At 39.1% G+C, this 21,430-nt stretch overlaps 1 protein-coding gene across 1 annotated transcript in view; it reads right to left on the minus strand.

Annotated features, from left to right (window-relative positions):
* Positions 1-5,683: 5,683 nt before the first annotated feature.
* EDA2R (ectodysplasin A2 receptor) overlaps positions 5,684-21,430 on the minus strand; it is a 51,159-nt gene continuing 35,412 nt past the window's right edge. The window contains 7 exon segments of the mRNA XM_059157894.1: positions 5,684-6,066; positions 6,239-6,293; positions 8,390-8,391; positions 9,010-9,171; positions 11,344-11,431; position 11,559; positions 11,989-12,167. Coding sequence (XP_059013877.1) covers positions 5,684-6,066; positions 6,239-6,293; positions 8,390-8,391; positions 9,010-9,171; positions 11,344-11,431; position 11,559; positions 11,989-12,167 — 870 coding nt within the window.

The raw sequence follows: 21,430 nt of genomic DNA on the forward strand, positions 1-21,430 counted from the left end.
TCACCACCTTTCCCATAGAACAGTAGTGTTGGACTTGAGCCACTGTCAGGTGCATGGTGACCTTTGAACACACCTAAGGCCTGCTCAAGCTGAATCATCTTCTGTTTGGGTACTAGTTCTTACCCTACCAGAAGGTGTAGACAAGACTAATTAAAGCCAGTGAGAAAAATAAACCATCCCAGAAATAAAAGAACAGAGAATCTAAATGCCATGGCTGAAAACCTTGGCTCATACATATTTGCTAATACCTGTGCGATGTCAGACTGTGTGGTGCAGCCTTGCAGCCTTGTAAATCAATTGCTTCTGGTTCCCAGTCCAGTAGAATGGGCCATTTTACTTTTTCTCAGGTGCTTTTAGCACTCTCATCAATGGGTTGACCCAGGAGCCTTTAATCAGTGATTATAGATAGAATATCCCCAAAGATGCTTTTAATAAAATCCTGAAAGCAGAGGTCTTGCTGTAGAGAACAGTCCTTTTCCAGGGTTAAAACCTGGTGATGAAGTGCTCATGGTGCTTAACTCATTTCATTAACCACCAAGTACTTATGGGATGGGAACTGGCTTTACAGGATTCAGAAAAATAACCAGACAATAAAGAAGAATACGGTCTCCAAGGAGCTTATTCCTCTCTGGTCATGGGATTTATAAGTAGGACCTAAAGCAAAAACACAATGGGGTTCCTTTCCCTCTCCCACTCAGCTGCCCCCAGGCTAATTAGAGTATCTTTCTGGGGGAAAGTTTGGAAAAATCAGACCCCAGGGATGCCTCAGTGGCTCAGTAAGTTAAGCATCTGACTTCCGTTCAGGTAAAAATCACTGTGTCCTGGGATTGCGACCCCCCACATGGGGCTCCTTGCTCAGCAGGGAGTCTGCTTCTCCCTCTCCCTCTGCCTGATATTCCCTCTGCTTGTGCACCCTCTCTTTCTCTCATATAAATAAAAATAAAATCTTTAAAAATTTGATAGCTAAAAAAAAAAAAAAAAAAAAAGGAAAGTCAGGCCCCAGAAGGAAGGTCAACATGGCTTAGAAATTTTCTGTAAGTTTCAAAGACAGTAAGACCTAGCTTTGTTCCCTCCTGGAGTTGGAGAGTTATACCACCTCAAATAAAGAGTGAGACCCAGATAATCGATCCCCTGGGAAATCACTTTCTTTGCTCTCTGCTGCAATGCAGAAACATTGCTCTTCAATCATGTCTTAAGAGCTTCCAGCTGACCCAGGGAGTGCAATGAGTCTGGAGAAACCTGACAGAAGAGGAAAGCAGAAGAAACTTTATAGGCCATAGGAGGTAAGAACTATAGAGAAAAAAGAAAAAGAAAAAGAAAGGAAAGGAAAGGAAAGGGGAAAAAAAAAAAAGAAAGAAAAGACCTCTATATCTTGGATGCAGATGAAGTCATGTGCTGTTTTTCGATGGAATATCACTGTTAACTCAGCAACAATTTACTGAATATTAGGTCAGATGTTTTTCCTGGTAGTAGGGATGAGCTGCTTTAATCCATCTCCTAAGTCTCTTCCCTAAGTTCCTTAGTGATCCTTTGGGGTTATTTAGGCAGTATCTAATGGAGAGAAAGAACTAGTGCCCTTCCCTGTCCTTTCATAGCCAAAAACAGTTTCTGCTATACTTGTTCTTCCCTGGACTAAACACTAAGCCTTGGGATCAACACTTGGGTCTGGGAGTGGGAGTGGGTATGTGGGGAAGGTTGTATTTCCCAAATATGCATTGCTTTGGATAATATATTAGTCTTTCTAGGCCTCGATTTCCTCCTTTAAAATGGGCAAAATGTGTGAATAAACCTTTTTAAAAATAAACTTTTATAGACTATAAAGTAATCAAGTTATAGTTGACATATTTACTCCAATATCTGCAATCTACCTGGAAGAGGCTTTTAAAGATGAAATAATTGTACTCCTCCCACCTCTGAATAAAGAAAAGTCTCAAATATTTGTCCAAGCTAAGATCAGAGACTCTTAAACTGGACAGTGGAATGTGGGGAGGGGGCAATAGAATGGATGTTCTTACTACCTCCAGCCTTTAGCCAATCTTTTCATATTCCAGAGGCAAAATAAAATAATACAGGTAAAAAGTGTCTTGTCTGACCTTGCAGCCCTTCTCACTTTTTGACCTCTTGAGGGACAGTACTAAAAGGGAAATCTCTTAAATTTACACTAGGATCAGACCTGGCAGAAAATGTACATCAAGGGTGGCTGCAGGGTAGGTATAGTGGAGTTGTAGGGAAGGGGTGAGAATAGGTTTGGCATGTGGGCAAAAACATTACCTCATTCACATAAAAGCCCTATTTGTATCTCTACCCTTTTTCCTACCAAAGATCGTTGTTTTCTGGAACAGATATGCCAGAAAATCAGTATCTCCTTATTCCATAACACTGTCTTTCAGAAAATTAAAATTTTAAGATACTGGAGAGGACTTGCTATTTACCCCTACATCACCAAGTAACTTAAGGTTAGTCATTTTCCATCTATGGGCCTCAGTTTTCTTATCTGCAAACTGAGGATAATAATCCTTGCATCGCCCATCTCAGGGTTTCTATAAAGGTCCAATGAGGGGTGGCTGTGTTGCTGTCAGTTAAGTGGCTGCCTTCAGCTCAGGTCAAGATACCAGGGTCCTGTGATCAAGCCCTGCATCAGCCTCCCTGCTCAGCGGGAAGTCTGCTGCTCCCCCTGCTTGTGCTCTCTCTGTCAAAACAATAAATAAAATCTGAGATCCTATGACATAATGGTTGTAACACATACCGCAAACTGTAAAGTACAGCACCTGTATATGCAGTAAATTTCAACACTTCCACCCTAGGATAACTCTGCCCTATCTCTAACCTGAGTTTTTATAAATTAAGTTACACCCAACATTCTGGACTATATATACTGTTCCCAGAGAAAGAAGATAATTGCTCCACTCATCTGAGAACTGTTTTTCTTTAAATCTGATCCACTGTGAGGGAGTGGGCATCAGCTCAAGTGACCCATTATAGACCTAAGAGGGACTTAAAAGCATTCTGCAACGCTCAGATCTCTACACTGAGTTTCTCGTATGTCCTGTGTCATCAGCCTTGGAGACTGAAGTTCCACTTTATTATGAGAAGCATGTGAAGCTGGTGGTGAGGGGTCAGAAGCCGATTTTGTTCTACTCTAAACCAAGAAAGCACCAATAGCCTTTGAGCTCCCCTAAAATCAGGCCTCAGTGAGAACCTTCTGTCCACAGTGCCCCCACTGTAGACCTCAGTAGCTTCACTGTCACTTCAAAGATCAAAGCTCTGAAGTGAGTTTGGTCATTGGGATCTAGAGATTTAGCCTTGGGCCTTATTTTAGACCAGGTACCAGGAAGGGACTACAGAGGCAAAAGTAGGAAGATAAAAACAAATAAAAGGAACTTTAGGAAATATCATTTAAAAGATCAAAAAATATTGAGTTCAGTCTTCACTAAAGAGGGGTAAATGACCTATGTGTGGGGAGGAAGACCCTGGCAAATGGGCTAGCTCCAGACCTGTCCCAACCACAGAAGTCTAGGAGATGAGTGGGGAATCAAGGTGTCAGGCATCCCCCAAGATGTGTGTAAAGGTGTGTGTGTGTGTGTGTGTGTGTGTTATAGAGGGGGCAGTGTGAAGGAGTTAAAGGGGGGAAGGGTTTGATTTTGTCCCTGAAGTGCTAGGTAGAAATATCAGTATCTGTATTATCCTGAGAGGTCTCTCCTCAAAGTCTACCTGACAAACATCCAAACATTAAAACTCTACCTCATTCATTGGCATCCCCTCCTTTTTTTCTCTATAATTAAGCTAAGCTAGGAACATATCTGGTAGTTCCATGGCAAAGAATATTGCTCTCTGGGCTAGCTATAATAGGGAAGCAAGAAATGCTGCAGGTCAATCTTGGGAAAATGGTAAAGAATCAATCCTTTGGTGGAATGGGATAGGATATCCCCATTCATAGAGTAATGGCTGTTGTGGATACCACATCCCAGGCCCCTGATACTGTTGTATATAGGAAAAAAAGCAGGAGATTCCAGAAAGAATGACTGGGCAAGGTTGCTGAAGCCCAAGAGACCTAGGGAGGGAGCAGAGCAACTTAAAAATCTGTGGAGCAATCTCATTATTCTCCTGCTCTCCTTATGTCTCCAACAAAACAAAACAGAACAAAACAAAACAAAAAACAAAAATCACTTATAGTTTAGGTCAATGGTTGAAGATTCAACAGTAGAAATATATCACTTAGCTAGGTTGATGATAGTTCTACCCTGTTCTATCTAGGTGATACCATTCCTCATGAAACTGGGTTCAGTTTTAAGCTCCACATTCTCCATAGAAAAACAAAGTGGTACCTCCCAGAAAGGAAAGGCTATCTTTAGACCTCTTCAGGGATTTCACAAGGCAAAGAAAGCAGATGAGGTCTGTGTGGCCCAAGGAACAGATCCAGGACCCATGAGTAGATATTATAGGGATACAGAAGATTTTTCTTTACATTGAGCTCCAATCTACCAGTTATAGTTGCAGTACACATGGGGCAGTAGTAAGCTCTCTGACACTGTAAGTATGTGAGCAAATGGGATACAAACATTTGTTGGGGACATTACAAAATGAACTCAAACATGGATTGGAAGACTTGGAAGGGAAGTTGGACTAGATAACCCTGAAGATAAATAAGCTGACTTGTTTGGTAGCAGTGTTAGATTTCACCTATATTTTGTTCACATTTTCTTAAGTAGATATAGGGGAGGGGGAGACATTAGAGGGCCTAGACAATATCTTACCTGCAGAAATATGGAAAAAGTGTTTTTAAATGTAGTTGGTTAGTTGAAAAGTAGGAATCTACCTGCTCTCCTGCTTCATATTACCTCATATTACTTAAGCCTCTGAGAAAGTAACACTTGCTATGGAATATTCACATTGATATGGTTAGACAAACTCTGGAATGGAGTCCCCAGCTGGGCTCTAGCTTAATTCAAGCACTGATTTGCTCCGTGACATTGAGCAAATCACTTTCCCTCTCTGTCTCAATTTCTATCTCTATAAAATGAGGTTAACAAACTCTGACCTGCTTACCACAAAATTGTGTTAGATCAGATAAGTGTAGCCAATCTGGAAGGGTATACAAATTGAACTAGGGTTGGAGAAGGAATGAAAATTAACAAGATTTAAACATTTTGAATGCCTTAGACACTATAAAAGATGCTTGCACATACATTTCTTACTCAACCTCCCACATGATCTTATGGAGTAAGTAGTGCTCTCTACTTTTTATAGTTTACAGAGAGGTAAAGAGATATACACATGGCTCACGGAGCTATTAAGGAATAGAGGTAGATTTCAAATATAGGGATGCCAGATGGCAAGGCTTACTTATTTTTCCATTGTGTCATGGTGCTTCTACACATGAATGGAGATAACTGAATATGAATATTAGACAGTGAGGTCAAGAGGGCTTGTGAAAAACCAGGATAGAAAGACCAGCACCATGTCAACCTGGCTACTTCCTTGACCATTGTAGGCCCAGAAATGTAATGTTTAGCTGACAGACTCCAAAGATTAGTGTAGACACTTTTGCCCCTCCAGTGTTTCTAGCTTGTTTTTCCTCTACCCCTAGCCCTACCGAACAACAATATTCCGGAGAAAAATTCCTTGGGGGTGGTCCCCAGTTTCTGGTCTTTCTGTCCCACCTTTCCAGCTCACCTCACTAGAGCTAAGGGCTAGAGACTTCAAATGGCATCTTGAATTTCAGTCTGTCTTCAGAGTTTTCAGCTCTGTTCCCCCACAAGGTCTCAGCTCCAGTATAGGAGGATGAACTAGAAAACTTTTGTAGATCAAGCTCTGTGCATTTGATCGGGGTGTGGACCCAGTGGGAGTGGCTCTCTGAGGCACAGGAGGCCATGGTAAAAGACTCCTGTGTGGGGAAGCCACAAGTTGGGCTGCAGTCGTCATCCAGGATAGGGTTAAGTGGCTGGGTCTCACAGATGCTTTCACTCAGGGGAGACTCAGGACTGGTCTCCTGGCCAGGTGGCATGGTGAAGAGAGATTCCTCTTCTGCTGCCTCAACAGCCTCAAACTGCAGCAAACCTCCTGCAACTTGAAGCAGAAAGCCACTGCATCACACAAAGGTACGAGATCCTTTCAGTGGAGGACCTTGTCCGGAGTACAAGATGGGCAGGGCCTGGGAAGTAGTGCTCCCCTTCCCCTCCCTGGAGATCAAAGTACCTAGCACTAGGCTGAGGTAATACAATTTGGAAAAAACATTTACACTGGGGTATCAAATTGAGGCTACCTAGTGGTGGATCAGGAAAAAGAGTCAATTTCTCCAGAGAATGAGAAACCCTTTGTGGGAAGCAGGACTTTAACCCTCTTTTCCCATGACCTTCATCCCTTAGTGTTATGCCTATGTGTTATGTTGTGTCATATGTCAAGAGGCATACTTCAGATGTAACTAAGATTATGGATCTTAAAATAGTGATATTGTCTTGTATTACACAGGTGGCCCCAATGTCATTTTATGTGCTCTTAAAAGCAGGAGAATCAGAGAGAGCATCAGAGAGATGAGACATGAAAAGGACTTGACCCATCATTACTAGTTTTGAAAATGAATAAGGGTCATAAGCCAAAGAATGCAGGTGGTCTCTAGAAACTAGAAATGGCCCTCAATGGACAGACAGCATGGAAATGGGACCTCATTCATATAAATGCATGTAACTGAATTATTCCATTTTTCTGAATGAACAAGGAAATGGATTCTCTCCTCCAGTTTCCTGAAAGGAACACAGTCCTGTGAACAGATTTATTTTGGCCTTGTAAGACTCTAAGTAGAGATCCAGCTAAGTCCACAAAACTTCTGATCCATGGAAATGGTGAGATAATAAATAAGTGTTTTAAGCCATTAAATTCATGTTAATTTGTTATGGCAACGACAGAAAAGGAGTACATGCTTCACGTATAAGTCTAATACAGCATTAGGTTATGAACTGAGAGTCCATGGGGTGTGTATTTGTTTGACTCTCTGCATTGTGGTTGTTTTATTTGTTTGTTTGTTTATCTATTTATTCATTCATTTAGTCATTCAGTATGTACACATGTATTTTATTACTGGAATTCATCATCAGAGCTTAAAACTAACATACAGAAATTTGGATTTATGTATTCCTCTGAAAATGCAGAAAATATTAAAACATTGAACATTCCTCCATGGTAAAACAAAGAGAAAGAAGAAAGGAAGAAAGGAAGAAAGAGACAAAGAAAGAAAGAACGAACGAAGGAACCACTTGGAGTTGAGTAGCGGATTCGCCTTTAGGCAAAAAAATGAACTAACTCTTTAGTTTGCCATAGTCCCTACTCCTCTCTGTTATGTAATACATAGAATCTAATTCACACAATGATTTCTCCTATATGACTCCAGTATGCATATTAGTCAGTGACTCCTGATAAACACCCTCTCCAAATGAAAATAAATAAATAAATAAATAAATAAAGTTTTATCTTTCTCCTGTGGAGACTCTGAGGGAAATACTTGCCCTCATATCCTCAGAGAAGGCTATTTAATTATTATCCTGAAGACAGGGGAGGAACAGAAAAGGGTTACACACTTCTCCTTTCCTGAGGCAAAAGGAGGGACAAAAGCAACTCTCAGATGTTGCCTCATCTTCATCTTTCTGGGGTGTGGAGCCCAAACTCTTCACTGCCTATGTTTCAGGCCCATGCCCAGGGACTGGGCAACAGATCTCTTATTTGGGAAACTGTCTCCAAAGTCAGAAAGGTCCACCCTGAACCACAATGTTCCAAGATCCACCAAATAGTAGAGGAGAAAGAAACAGAGTTTGAGAGGGGTGATAAAGGGGTAACAGTGTTCCCTTTGCATCCTTGCAGTCCAAGAAATGCTAGATTCACCATTGCTTAAGCCAAACCTATATGCTAGGCCTTCTATAGATTATCTGGCATGTCCTAAAACCAAACTTACCCAAGGAGATCTATATAAAGAGATCTTCCCACATAGAGAGAAGTTAAAAAAGTGATACTGTTTTGGGCCCAGTATCTGGTGGGCTGAGGAGGAATCTAAGCACCAGTATAACTAAGAAAGTTTATTCTCCTCATTTCTTACTAAACAAACTCTATTCATTAGCCTGGATTCCTGTTTAGGTGTCTCTGCCTAGCTCTCAGTCCTCTCAATGACACAAAAGCTGCACAGAACCTTAATACTCTGGGCTCTTGTTCTAACCCTTTGCCTATTCCTGGCCAGCCCATCATCCCATCTCTTCCTATCTTTGCCTTCATTGACCTGGACTTTCTGTCCTACATTTTTGGATAATGGCTAGAGCTGTGCTTAGAGCAGATCACAATGGTACTCCTGACTTTATGACCTTCCATTGGCAATTTCCATGGAAATCTCCTATGGGCTGGGCCAGACCTCTTTGGGTGTCAGTATTGTCTGGGAGTAAATGTCTGTGTCCACCAGCTCCTCTGGAAACTGGATTCTCAGTTACCACATTTGAGATACAACTCTTCTGTTAACAGTTGCCCAAGACCTCACCCACTTTTATTACAGTCATGTCTCAAAACCAGCCATTCATCCTCTATTCCTGATAAGCTCCAGAATCTATACCTATAAGTAGGAATGAAGAATTGGAAAAGAACTTAGAAACCAACTAATGCAACACCAACTCTCATTTTAAAGATTAGGGATGAAAAGGCCCAAAGAAGCTAGACAATGTGCCCAAAGTTGCATAGTAATGCATAGGTTGATTTAGAACCTAGATATCCACAATACTCCCCCGAGGGTTTTCTCATGATGCTGTGTTCCTTTATGAATCCCTTTACCTTAATGAATTAAGTTCCATAAACTTGCAGGGTTGGTCTCAGTAGTTTCTGAAGTCCCATGCTTTCTATTGCCACCCACAGATAGTCCACCCCTGAGGTTTTCAGCACTGTAGAGAAGGCCCATTAACTCTCAACCCCAGAAAATTCCTTTCTTCTGCTAATCAGAACCTTGCTCCTGATTCATGTGATATGTGAAGTAGCTACCCTTACCATGCTGGCAATGTCTGTTGAAGAACTGCTTGCAGTAGAAGAAGAAGAGCCCCAGGAAGGCCAGGGAAAACACCACAAGCAGACTGCTCATCAATGCAACAAGTGTGGCCTCCTGAGGGGGCACTGTGGGTATATCTGCTTTCACTAAGCTCAACTGGAAGGATAAGAAAATGTGAGATAAGAAAATGGGGGAAGTCAGTCACTATGGGCAGTTAATAGTCACCCTGACATTGGGCCTGAACTTCTGTAAGCTATTGTCCTCTTCCTAGGACCTCCCCCAGTTAGGGCTGCTAAGCTGGTTTTAATTATTCATAGAGAAGGCAAAAATATAAAGAATGAAATAGAAGAACTTGCACATACTGTTGGTAAAGTATAAGTTAATACAATTATTTAAACACAAACATATTTATGGTCTTTCCATGTCATATCTAGTTATATAACCTAGAAAACTAGAAACAAATTAAAATGTTCATCAGTAGAGTACAGGATAAATAAATCATGTAATGACATAATATTATTATATAATTTAAAATAAAAGACCTGTATGGATCAATATAAATAATCCAGAAGGGAAAAAGAAAATTGGGGAAAGTGAGGATATAACTTGAAATAATTTATATAAAATATCAAATATGAAATTATGTAACAAAAATACAAGTATTAAAACATGGGTGGAGGGTTTGGCAGAATCATAGTGCTCACCAATTATCCACATGCTTCCCTGTATTTCCTAGAGACTTTGTAGTTAGGCCATCAGAGTACTTCTGGCCAATAGACCATGAGTGAAAGCAATGTGTGTCCCTTGCAGATTGAAGTAATTAAGAACCACTATGTTTCTTCCATATCTTCCCTGTTCCATCAACTTAGGAGCCACGGGGTCTAGATGGTATAGTCACAAGATGGAGGAATGTCTTTATATAGTGAAAAATAAACTTTTGTATTAAGTTAGGGGTTTGTTACTGTTGCATAGCCTACCAAAAGGATGCATACAATTTTATGACAGAGGTTGCCTCTGGGGAAATAGGGAGAGAATGAAATTCAGAGAGGATCTAAAAGGAAATTCTATAGGGATGCCTGGGTGGCTCAGTCAGTTAAGTATCTGCCTTCAGCAGATTCAATTGAATCCAAGATTCAATCTTGGGATTGAGCCCTGCATCAGGCTCCCTTCTCAGAGGGGAGTCTGCTTCTCCCTCTCCCTCTGCCCCTCCTTAATGCTCTCTCTCTCTCTCTCTCAGATAAAAAAATAAAATCTTTAGAAAAAAAAATTCTATTAAATCTGTGGAATCTTTGTTCTTTTTAAGAAAACCTAAAATAAATACACAAAATGTTAAAAGTTATTAATTTTTGATATTGTGCAATTAACCTTTTTTAATATTTTATTTACTTATTTTTGGGAGAGAGAGAGAGAGAAAGCATGAGCAGAAGGTAGTTGCAGAGGGAGAAGCAGACTCCCTGCTGAGCAGGGAGCCTGACATGGGACTCTATCCCAGGACTCCGGGATCGTGACCTGTTTAACCAACTGAGCCACCCAGGTACCAGCAACTAATGATTTATATATATATAAATTTATATTTATATATATATATATATATAAATATATATATAAATATATATATATATAAATATATATATAAGTATATATATATATTTATATATATATATTTATATATATATATTTTATATATATTTTTTCATTTTAAATATTTCTATATACAAATTTTAGAATTGTTTGTTCCAGCATTTTGAAAAATGCCAGTGGTATTTTGATCAAGATAGCATTGAAAGTATAGATTGCTCTGGGCAGCATCTACATATTTGAAATATTTCATAATATAAACATATCAATAATTGTAAGGAGTGAGTATATCTATCTATCTATTTATCTATCTATATATATATGATAAATAGAGAAAAATTATAGATAGAAAAATGGATGGTGGTATGGGCATAGACTAGATTGTAGTACTTCATTCAGGCTTTTCTATTCCTAAGCAATAGAGACTCTTTTAAACCTCATATTACATCATCATTATCATCTGTAAGTGTACAAATAGTATAATTTATAAAGTGCTTTCTAAATTTATTAATTCATTAGACCTAGACAGCCATCCCATAAGGTATGAAGAATGGTGATTATCATGACTTACATTCTTTTCAGAAGATGTAAAGAGGGTTATGCAGACACTGCATTATAAAATAAGAATTCAAATCTAACTGCTTCCCTTGCCAATCTGCTCTACAGGAAGGAGTACAAAGGGGTAGGGAAGTCCTTACTACCCTATGTTACTACCACCCCAATGGGTTGGAGGAAAACAGGAGAAGAGAACTGATACACACACTGAACCTCAGAGGTGGGTGTCTGCTTTGTGCATGGAATGCACTCTTGGTCCTGCAGTCCTCCAATGCATGTCTTTCAGTAGAACTTATGGTCAGAGCAATAAGGAATGGCAAAGTAATAAAATAAACAATGCATGTAGGCTGGTCCTTACTGAGACCATAAGCAACTTCTAAAAGTCTTGCCCTCCTGGAAGCTGGTACCCACCTCCAACCCTTATGAATGCTCTGCCTCAATATCTGATTCTGAATCAGAGTCCCACATGTTCTACCTCCTCCCTCATTCACCAGAACCAATAGCTAAGAAGCAGAATTAATCTTATAAGAGAGGGTAACACTGCTTTGGAATCAACTGCTTTGTGATCTCTTTTAGGTCTACAGTGAGATTTACCTTGAATCTTGGGCCTTGGCTTAAGCATGCCAGCATGATGAAAAAATTGTTAAGTATTCATCTGTGGCTGACCATGTGCTAGGCACATTGTAAGGGTGTCATGGGAAGACACTGCTTCTCTCTCATGGGACTTTGAGCTCATTATGATATGATGAGTTAGAATATTTCAACTAGACTTTGAAAGGTAAGGATTAAAAAGACCTCCAAGGAATATAAAAGGTCCATAAAAATTTTGGTCTCCAGAGCAGGCTCACCTAGGCAGACAGTCTCCACAGACAGCATTAGAGGTAGCTGTGCAGTTGGCCTTCTGGATGCGATTAATGACAGCACAGGTGATGCAAGTCTGACATCTATGGTGGCCCCAGCTGTTTTTGAATCTGCGGGAAGGGCAAGCTGTGCAGTATGCATCTCCACCGCCTCCATAGCCACAATCCTGCAGAGAGATGGGAATCACTAACACAGCTCTATAGAAACTTAGAGAGAGGATCAGCTATGGGACAAATGGACATCGTATACAGTCGTGCTTTACAGACTGCAAGTTGAAATACGTTTATGAATCACAAAATCAGTTTACTAGTTTGAGATCAGCATTAAAATTGAAAAACAAAACAAAATAATGATAAAAATATCAGTGTACATATGCTAATGCTAAATATCAGTCAACATAGGCTAGGTTATAATATGGCATGTGGGAATTTACAGTGCCTGTATAGATAAAATCTGACTTGTATATGCCTCCCTGGATGAGACTAATTGAAAAGCAAAGGAGGAGTGCCCAGAACACCGGCATCCTTTGAAGTTTCTTGGCTGAAAATGGCCAAATTCTTACTGAGGCTCAAGATTCTAATCTAGGGAGTAAATGTTTAAGTTCTGAAGAAAAAAAAAAAAAGGCACCTGTTGTTGTCACATACTTCACAGACTCCTTGCCTTCTTGCGCTTATCACACACTGCCCCATATATTAATATCCTGACCATTAAAGTTACAACTTTCTTCCTCACTTTGCACTTGCACCTCATATATTGCTAAGATCCCAATAAAAGTGAGGACAAAGCTTGGCACAAGGTCTTTTGCCACTAGAGAGTCTTGTCCTCAGGCCTCTTCTTTCTCCTACTAAGGTGTCTGGAGAAATCTTTTCATTCGCCATTCTCTGGGTTTGATGGACAAACCTGACATTGGCAAAAAGCAAATTCCAAATCTCAATGCCTTGAAAGAACCAAAGTTTATTTCTCAATCACCCTATTAGCCTACCAGAGGTGTAGTAGGAGCTATGCTTTACATTATTCTTATTGGGCTACACAAGGTAACAGAGGTTTATCTTTGTATTGCCATGATTGGAACATCAGGGAAAAGAGAACATTGTGAATTGCCACTGGCTCTTATTTTCTTCCAGAAATGATCCATTTCACTTTGCTTGCATGTCTTTGACCACACATACCATCTGACCATTAGTAACTACACAAGTAAAAGAAAGTGCAATTCCACAATGTTCTAGAGGGTAAGGAGGTGGAAATATTTGACAAACAGCTGTAATCACTACCAATACCTCAATATCATCTTACAAAACTTTTATATAAAATATATGCAAGTATGTGTTAGAATGTGACAAAAAATGTATTCCTTACTCTTGGTAATGGTTAAAAAATGTTGGAATGCCAATGATATAGAGGAGAGATGATTGATCTAGCTGGTTCTTGCCTTGGGTCTAATATTGACTCAGTGTGACTCTAGCCAGTCCCTCTCTGTTTCTAAAGATCAGAAGCCCCAACATTTGAAGAGGCTGAAGTAGATAGTCTCTAAATACTCATCCAGCTCTGACATTCTAACTTAGGTGTAAGGTACCTGCCTGATATATCATAGCTCTTTCAAAAATACAACTCTAATTATTAAGGGATATTAACTATTTGCTAATTATGGCAGAAGTAGGGTGATTGCCAAACTAAGTCTCCTTTCTTCCTGAGAATACCACTAGCCAACATGCTCTAACCCCACTGTAGTTAGGTGGATCCATGTACCTAATTTCTAGCTAATGGAATATGGATAAAGTGAGGTTTGCCTCCCTTAGGCCTGCCTCCAAGAAAACTACCTGGTTTTTTTCTTTATACTTATTTTGTATTTAAAAATGCTTTAATTTTATTTATACTGTGATTTTCTGGAACACAGGAACACCCAGAGAAATGCTGAATTCAATATATTAAAAATGGAAGGACATCAGGAAAATGGAAAAGGTGGCAGCTCCAAGCTTTCATTTCCTCATAGTAACACAGAAAAACAGGCAGAGGGACACTTGGGTGGCTCAGTCAGTTGAGAATTCAGCTCCTTATTTCAGTTCAGGTCATGATCTCAAGGTCCCAGAACTGAGCCCCACTTCTGGCTCCATGCTCAGCAGAGTGTCTGCCTGAGGGTTCCTCTCCCTCTCCCTCTGCCCCTCCCCTGGCCCGTGTTCTCTCTCTCTCTCCCTCTCTCTCTCTCTCTCAAATAAATGAATAATTCTTTACAAAAAGTATGCAGAAATTGTCGCAATCATATTTCAGGACTCTGGGAAACAAAGGCTTACAGCAATTAAGCAAATGCTGAACCAAGTAAAAGACGACTTGAAAATGAAAGGAAAATTTTATGCCATTTTTGTTTGCCTTTACTACACCCCTCTCCTGAGCAGCACCAGTCCTAAAGTGGAGGCAATCTTAAAGTGGCAACAGCCTGTGTTCCTAGTGGGAGGACTTCATCCCTAGTTCCAGAGTGAATTGAGCAAAACTTATTCAAAATTATTGTGTATGACTGTTCTAACCTGTATGTTGGCTACCTGAAAGACTGGTACAAAGTGTTCACCTCTGTTTCATTCAATTCAGAATTCAAACTGGGAAAGGGGTAGGCATTTTTTAAAGAAAAAGTTTGCAAAGCAAACTAACAAACAACAGATACCTGGGGCAAGAAATTATAAGCAAATAAACACAATAGACATCCTAACCTTGGAAGGCTTAGAAAGATGAAATAAATGTGGGACAAATTAATAAGTGAATGAAAACATTCACTTATTTGTGGATAAAACAAGTAGCATGGAGGACAAGGGGAGTTAGAGAGGAGAAGGGAGTTGGGGGAAATTGGAAGGGGAGGTCAACCATGAGAGACTATGGACTCTGATAAACAATCTGAGGGGTTTGAAGTGGCAGCGGGTGGGAGATTGGGGGAACCAGGTGATGGGTATTAGAGAGGGCACGGATTGCATGGAGCACTGGGTGTGGTGTAAAAATAATGAATACCGTTATGCTGAAAATAAAAAAAAAATAAATAAAGTTATTCTGTAAACTCAAAAAAAAGAAAAGAAAACATTTAGAAGCACCCATATATATGGGGGAATTTAGAAAGGCACATGCATTCCTAGGGCATGAGAAATGCTTATAAAAGGAGAAGACCCAAAGCTTCCACATCGGGCTGATCCACAGGCTAAGTGCAATTTTGGCTTAAGGAATGCTTCAGCACAAACCCAATCTGCAAAGACTGGGAAAAGTGTGTTTTTGTTTATTTTTTTGTTTATTTTGATTAACTTCTAATGCTCAAGGAAATCACTATCATAATATTATTGGGGCATCTGGGTGGCTAAGTCGGCTAAGTTTCTGCCTTCAGCTCAGGTCATGATCTTGGACTCCTGGGATCCAGCCCTACATAGGAATCCATGCTCAGCAGGGAGTCTGCTTCTCCCTCTCCCCCTGCCCCTCCTCCCTGTATGCACTCCTTCTTAAATAAATAAATAAATAAATAAATAAATAAATAAAATACGAATATTGACTAACCATGATCTAAATGAACACAGGTTACATGACAACATATGGCAACGAATACAGTGTCTGAAAAAAGTTTGGAAAAACACCTAAATAAGTGACCCAATAAACTTTCAATAAATTCATTAAAAAAAATAAACTAAATGTGAAGAAGGAAAAAAAACTGATTAACACCACATTATAATAAAAAAAATGGTTAGTTTTGAACAAAAAGGTGACAAAGCATATAAAGAAATAGGGATGTATGGCTCATTTAAAGAAATAAAATTGATAGAAAGTGTTTCTGAGGAAGTCCAGACATTGGACTTATTAGACAAAGACTAGAAGACTAATATCTTAAATATATTAAAAAACCATGAAATAAGGAAATTAGAAATAAGTGTTTAAAGAAAATGGTAACATAAAAATTATAAAAAAGAAACCAAACAGAAATCCTGGATCTGAAAATAAACCAATTGGAATAAGGATTCATTATAAGTGTTCAACAGCATCTCTCAGCAGGTAGAAAAATGAATAAGCAAACTTGAGGACAGTTGAAATTATGAAGTCTGAGGAACAGAAAAAAAAAATGACTGAAAAGAGTAAACAAAAACTAAGAGACACCAAAAAGGGGAGTAACAAACAATGGGGATTCCCAGAAGGAAAGGAGAGAAATAAACAAGCAGAAACCATATTTGAAGAAATAATGGCTAAAATTTTACAAAATGTGATGAAAGACATTAATAAAGACATTAATAAACACATCCATAATTCTCAATGAACTTTAATAGGAAAATTCAGAGACCCATAATAAGACATATTAAAAATAAGATATACATTGCCAAAGACAAAGAATAAACCTTGACATAATAATAGAGAAACAACTTGTCAAGTACAAGAGATCATATTTTTCCTAAAAAAAAATATGGAGCCTGGAAGGCAATAAGATGACATATTTAAGTATCGAAAGAAAAAGACTGCTAACATATTATTCTTTATTCAGGAAAAAAAAAATTCTTCAAAAATGAAGGAGAAATTAAAACATATCTAGATAAGCAAAAGCTGAGGCAGTTTAATATTAACAGACCTGTACTGCAAGAAATGCTAAAGGTAATTCTTTAGGTTAGAATTAAAGGGTGCTGGGGGCTCCTGGGTGACTCAGTGGATTAAGCCTCTGTCTTCCACTTAGGATCTCAGGGTCTTGGGATCAAGCCCCGCATTGGGCTCTCTGCTCAGTGGGGAGCCTGCTTCCCTCTCTCTCTATGCCTGCCTCTCTGCCTACTTGAGATCTCTCTTTCTCTCTGTCAAATAAATAAATAAAATCTTTAAGAAAAAAAATGAAAGGATGTTGGATAGTCACTTAAAGCCATACAGAGTGATAAATATCTTTGGTAAACGTAAATACATGAACAAATATAAAAGGCATAATTACTGCATTTTAAGTTTTCCACTCCACCTTTTATTTCCCATACTATTTAAAAGAAAATGCAATAGTTATAAATATATGATATTGGCACATAGTTAAGACAAAAGTGAAGGGCACCTGGGTAGCTCAATGGGTTAAGCCTCTGCCTTTGGCTCAGGTCATGATCTCAGGGTCCTGGGATCAAGGCTGGCATTGGGCTCTCTGCTCAGTGGGGAGCCTGCTCCCCACCCCCTGCTTGCCTCTCTGCCCACTTGTGATCTACTTCTCTCTCTGCCAAATAAATAAATAAAATATAAAAAAGTGAAAATAATAACATAAAGAGAAATGAGACAAAGCTGTATAAATTAGAGGTTTTGTATGCTATTAAAGTTAGCTTGATCTCAATTCAAACTACATTGTTGAAATTTAGGATATTAAAGGGAATCTGCATGGTAACACAAAGAAAACAACTAAAATATATATAAAAGGAATGAAAAGGAAATTAATAAAACTCACTGCAAAGAAAATCAACTAGAAAAAATGGTAATAATGTAGGAAATGAGGGACAAAAATGGTATAAACCATACATAAGACAAATAACAAGATGTAAGAAGTACTCCCTTAACAATCTCTCTCTCTTTCTCTGTCTCTCTCTCTCTCTTTTAAGTATTTCTCTTAATGTCAATGTTCTAAAGGCTCCAAAGGTAGAGATTGGCAGACTGGATAAATAACAACAAAAATATACATGCATGACCCACCCATATGCTGCGTACAAGATTCAAAGACACAAATGATTGAAAGTAAAAGGATGAAAAACATATTCCTTGCAAATAGTAACAAAAAGAGCCCTGGGGTGTCTGTATTGATGCCATATAAAATAGACCATGAACAACAACAACAACAGCAAGAAATCTATAAGAAACAAAGAAGAGGGGAGAGCAGTTAACATGGCAGAGAAGTAAGGGGACACTGGGCTTTTCCTCATTCCTTGAAGACAGCTGTACTGAGGTCATATCACTTATAACATCCATGAAATTAGCCTGATGAATGGGAGAGGATACCCATGTTTGGAGAGAGATAACCTGGCAAGTGCCAAGTGCATGGAAGTAAATTTGAGGAGAGAAAAACTGTGGTGCTGTAGAAAGGAGGGAATAATTTCCATGGAGAGAGAAAAAAGAGAGAAAGAGAGAGGGTTGAAAGAATGTAGCATCAGGTTCACACAAGAAGAAAACCTCTTTGGACCAAGGACTGGAGAGTGAGGGGTAGTGAGTGTTGCAGGATTTTTCAAATAGTGTATGGAACTCAAACTCTGAGGTTTTGGAAAAACATGACTTTCACCAGAGTGCAACTATGACATGCACTCCTGGGGAGAAGGGAGCTAGCCTAGGAGCATATAATGTGGTGTAGGAATATCCTGGGTCACACTGGGAGAGAATGTTCCCCTTCTTGGAGTACATTTGGAAGAGGGTATTTTGCCTCTCTAAGGACAAAAGATACTTCAGGTGCCAGCAAAGGGCCTTTCATCAGTAGGGGAAGGCACATTCAGAGGGTGGCTAACCTGGTTGCTGCATTTCATTGTGCTACAGTATAGATTCCATGCACTGCACAGGCAAGGGACTGTTTTTCTGGGATAAAGGACACCAGATACAGCAGGGTGAGGCTCCATGCTAAAGGATGGGGATAGGCCCAAGCAGTGCCAGGTTCTCTAAGATTTGAAATTTTGAATTCATCAAACAGCAAAGATAAAATGAAGAACTGTGGTGTTGGGTGGGCTGAGGGTCCCTGCTACTTTGTAAGGTCTTCCTGATAGGGACAAAAGAGTGGGGTGGAGCCATTTTTCCTCTCAAAAACAATAGATTCAGGGGTACCTGGGTGGCTCAGTGGGTTAAAGCCTCTGCCTTCAGCTCAGGTCATGATCCCAGGGTCCTGGGATCAAGCCCTGCATCTGGCTCTCTGCTCCACAGGGAGCCTGCTTCCTCCTCTCTCTCTCTCTGCCTACCTGCGATCTCTCTCTGTCAAATAAATAAATAAAATCTTAAAAAACAAAAACAAACAAACAAACAAAAAATAGAGTCAGACTTCAGAGTGCAACACAGTGTCCCTAAGAGGAGGTGAGACCTTCTCATACCAAAACCTGCCCCCCTGTGCCTAGCGACTGCATATGTACTGGGACATGTTTGATTCTGAGCCAGTGCATGGAGCCTTTCCTCTAGAAGACCAGCATAGGCAGCACCCCACATGCACAAGGTCTACTGATCATAGGGTGCTTCAAAGTGTTAGCAGCAATTCTGGTGATCATAGGACCAGGGTTTACTTCTTAGTTTTTTTTCTATTCTTTAGAATCAGGCTCATAGTTTTTGTTGTTGTTGTTGTTTTGTTTTGTTTTGTTTTTTTGGTTTTTTTTTTTGTTTGTTTCGTTTTCCTTCCTTTTCTCTTTGGGGGGGCATGGGATCAGAATTGCTTTTCTCTTCTTTCTTTCTTTCCTTCCTTAAGAATCAGGCTTATAGGTTTCTGATTGTTTTTATTTGTTCTTATTCCTGTTATTATTTTTTTCTTTTTTAAATCAGATTCCCCCCCCCCTTTTTCCTAGTTAAAGGTCCAAACACTCCCCACCACAAGTAAGGAGGAACTCTACAGGGTTGGACCAGTGGGAAAGAGCAGACAAAACTCAACAACAAAGTACATATAGCAGACATGAAAAACACTTCCTAAAGTGTCAGGCCCTGGACAGTGCATGACCCTTTTTAAATATGGCATTACTCTCAGGTGTAGGAAAGATAACACACTTATAAAACATGCAAAAGACAGAAGCTTACCCAAAATGAAAAGATGGAGGAAATTCTCCCTAAAAGAAAGGTTGGGAAGAAATCACAGCTAAGGACTTTCTCAAAGCAGATAAAAGCAATATATCTGAAAAATAATTTAAAGCAGCAGTCATAAGACTACTAGCTGAACTTGAAAAAGCACAGAAGACACCAGAGAAACCCTTGCTACAGATATAAAAGAATTAAAATTAGTCAGTTTGCCATAAAAATTGCTACAACTGAGATGAAAAACTGGATACAATCACAACAAGAACTGAAGAAACAGAAGGGATATTTGGTGATATACATAGATAAATAAATAGCTAGATGAAATTATGGAAAATAATGAAGCTGAAAATAAGAGGGAAAGAAAATTACTAGATCATGCATGTGGCCTTAGGGAACTCAGTGAGTCCATAAAGGAACATAATATCCATATCATAGGAGCCCCAGAAGAAGAAGAGAGGAGAAAAATGGGCATAAGGTTTATTTGACACAAATTATAACTGAGAACTTCCCAAATCTGGGGAAGGAAATATGCATTCAAATCCAAGAAGCATAGAGAACTTACCTCAAAATCAATAAAAACAAGTCAACACCAAGACATAACACAGTGAAACTTGTAAAATATGAGGGTAAAAGTAAATTCTGAAAGCAGCTAGGGAAAAGATTTTTTTAAAATTATTTGTTGTGTTAGCTAACATATATTACATCTTTATTATTTGATGTCATGAGAGAAAAAAAAAGTCCTTAACCTACAAGTGTAGACACATAAGGTAGCAGCAGACCTGTCCCTTGAAACTTGGCAGTCCAGAAGGGAGTGGAAGGAAATATTCAACATGCTACAAGGAAAAATATGCAGCAAAGAATTATTTATCCAGCAAGTCTGTCATTCAATATAGAAGAAGAGATATAGTTTCTCAGATAAGTAAATACTAAATAAGTTCATGAACACTAAACCAGTTCTGCAATAAAATTAAAGGGGACCATTTGACTGAGAAACAGAGACCAAAAGCAACACAGTCTAGACAGAAACAGAGACTTTACAGGTAATATACTGGCACTAAGCTCATATATGTCAATAATTATTCTGAATGCAAGTGGAATAAATGCTCCAAAGGGCATAAGGTATCAGAATGAATTAAAACAAAAACAAAAACAAAATCTTCAAGACCCATTGATATGCCACTTACCAGAGACTCATTTTAGACACAAAGACACCTCCAGTTTGAAAGTGAGGGGGTAGAGAATCATTTATCATGCTAATGAACACCAAAAGAAAGCTGGAGTAGCCATACTTATACCAGACAAACTAGATTTTCAAACAAACACCATAATGAGAGATGAAAAAGGGCACTATATAATAGTAAAGGGGTCCACTCAGCAAGAATATCCAACAGTTTTAAATATTTATGCTGCTAACTTGGGAGCAGCCAAATATATAAATCAATTAATAAAAAAATAACTTGAAGAAACTGATTGATAATGATACAGTAATAGTAAGGGACTTTAGCACCCTACTCACATCAATGGACAGATCATCTATGCAGAAGATCAACAAGGAAACAAGCTTGAATGATACACTGAACCAGATGGACTTAACAGATTCAGAGCATTTCATCCAAAAGCAGCAGGATATACACTCTTTTCGAGTGCGCAAGGAATATTCTCCAGAATAGATCAACTACAAGGTCACAAATTAGGCTTCAACCTCTACAAAAAGACTGAGAT

This window comes from Mustela lutreola, chromosome X, assembly GCF_030435805.1.
Source record: "Mustela lutreola isolate mMusLut2 chromosome X, mMusLut2.pri, whole genome shotgun sequence".
Lineage (NCBI taxonomy): Eukaryota > Metazoa > Chordata > Mammalia > Carnivora > Mustelidae > Mustela > Mustela lutreola.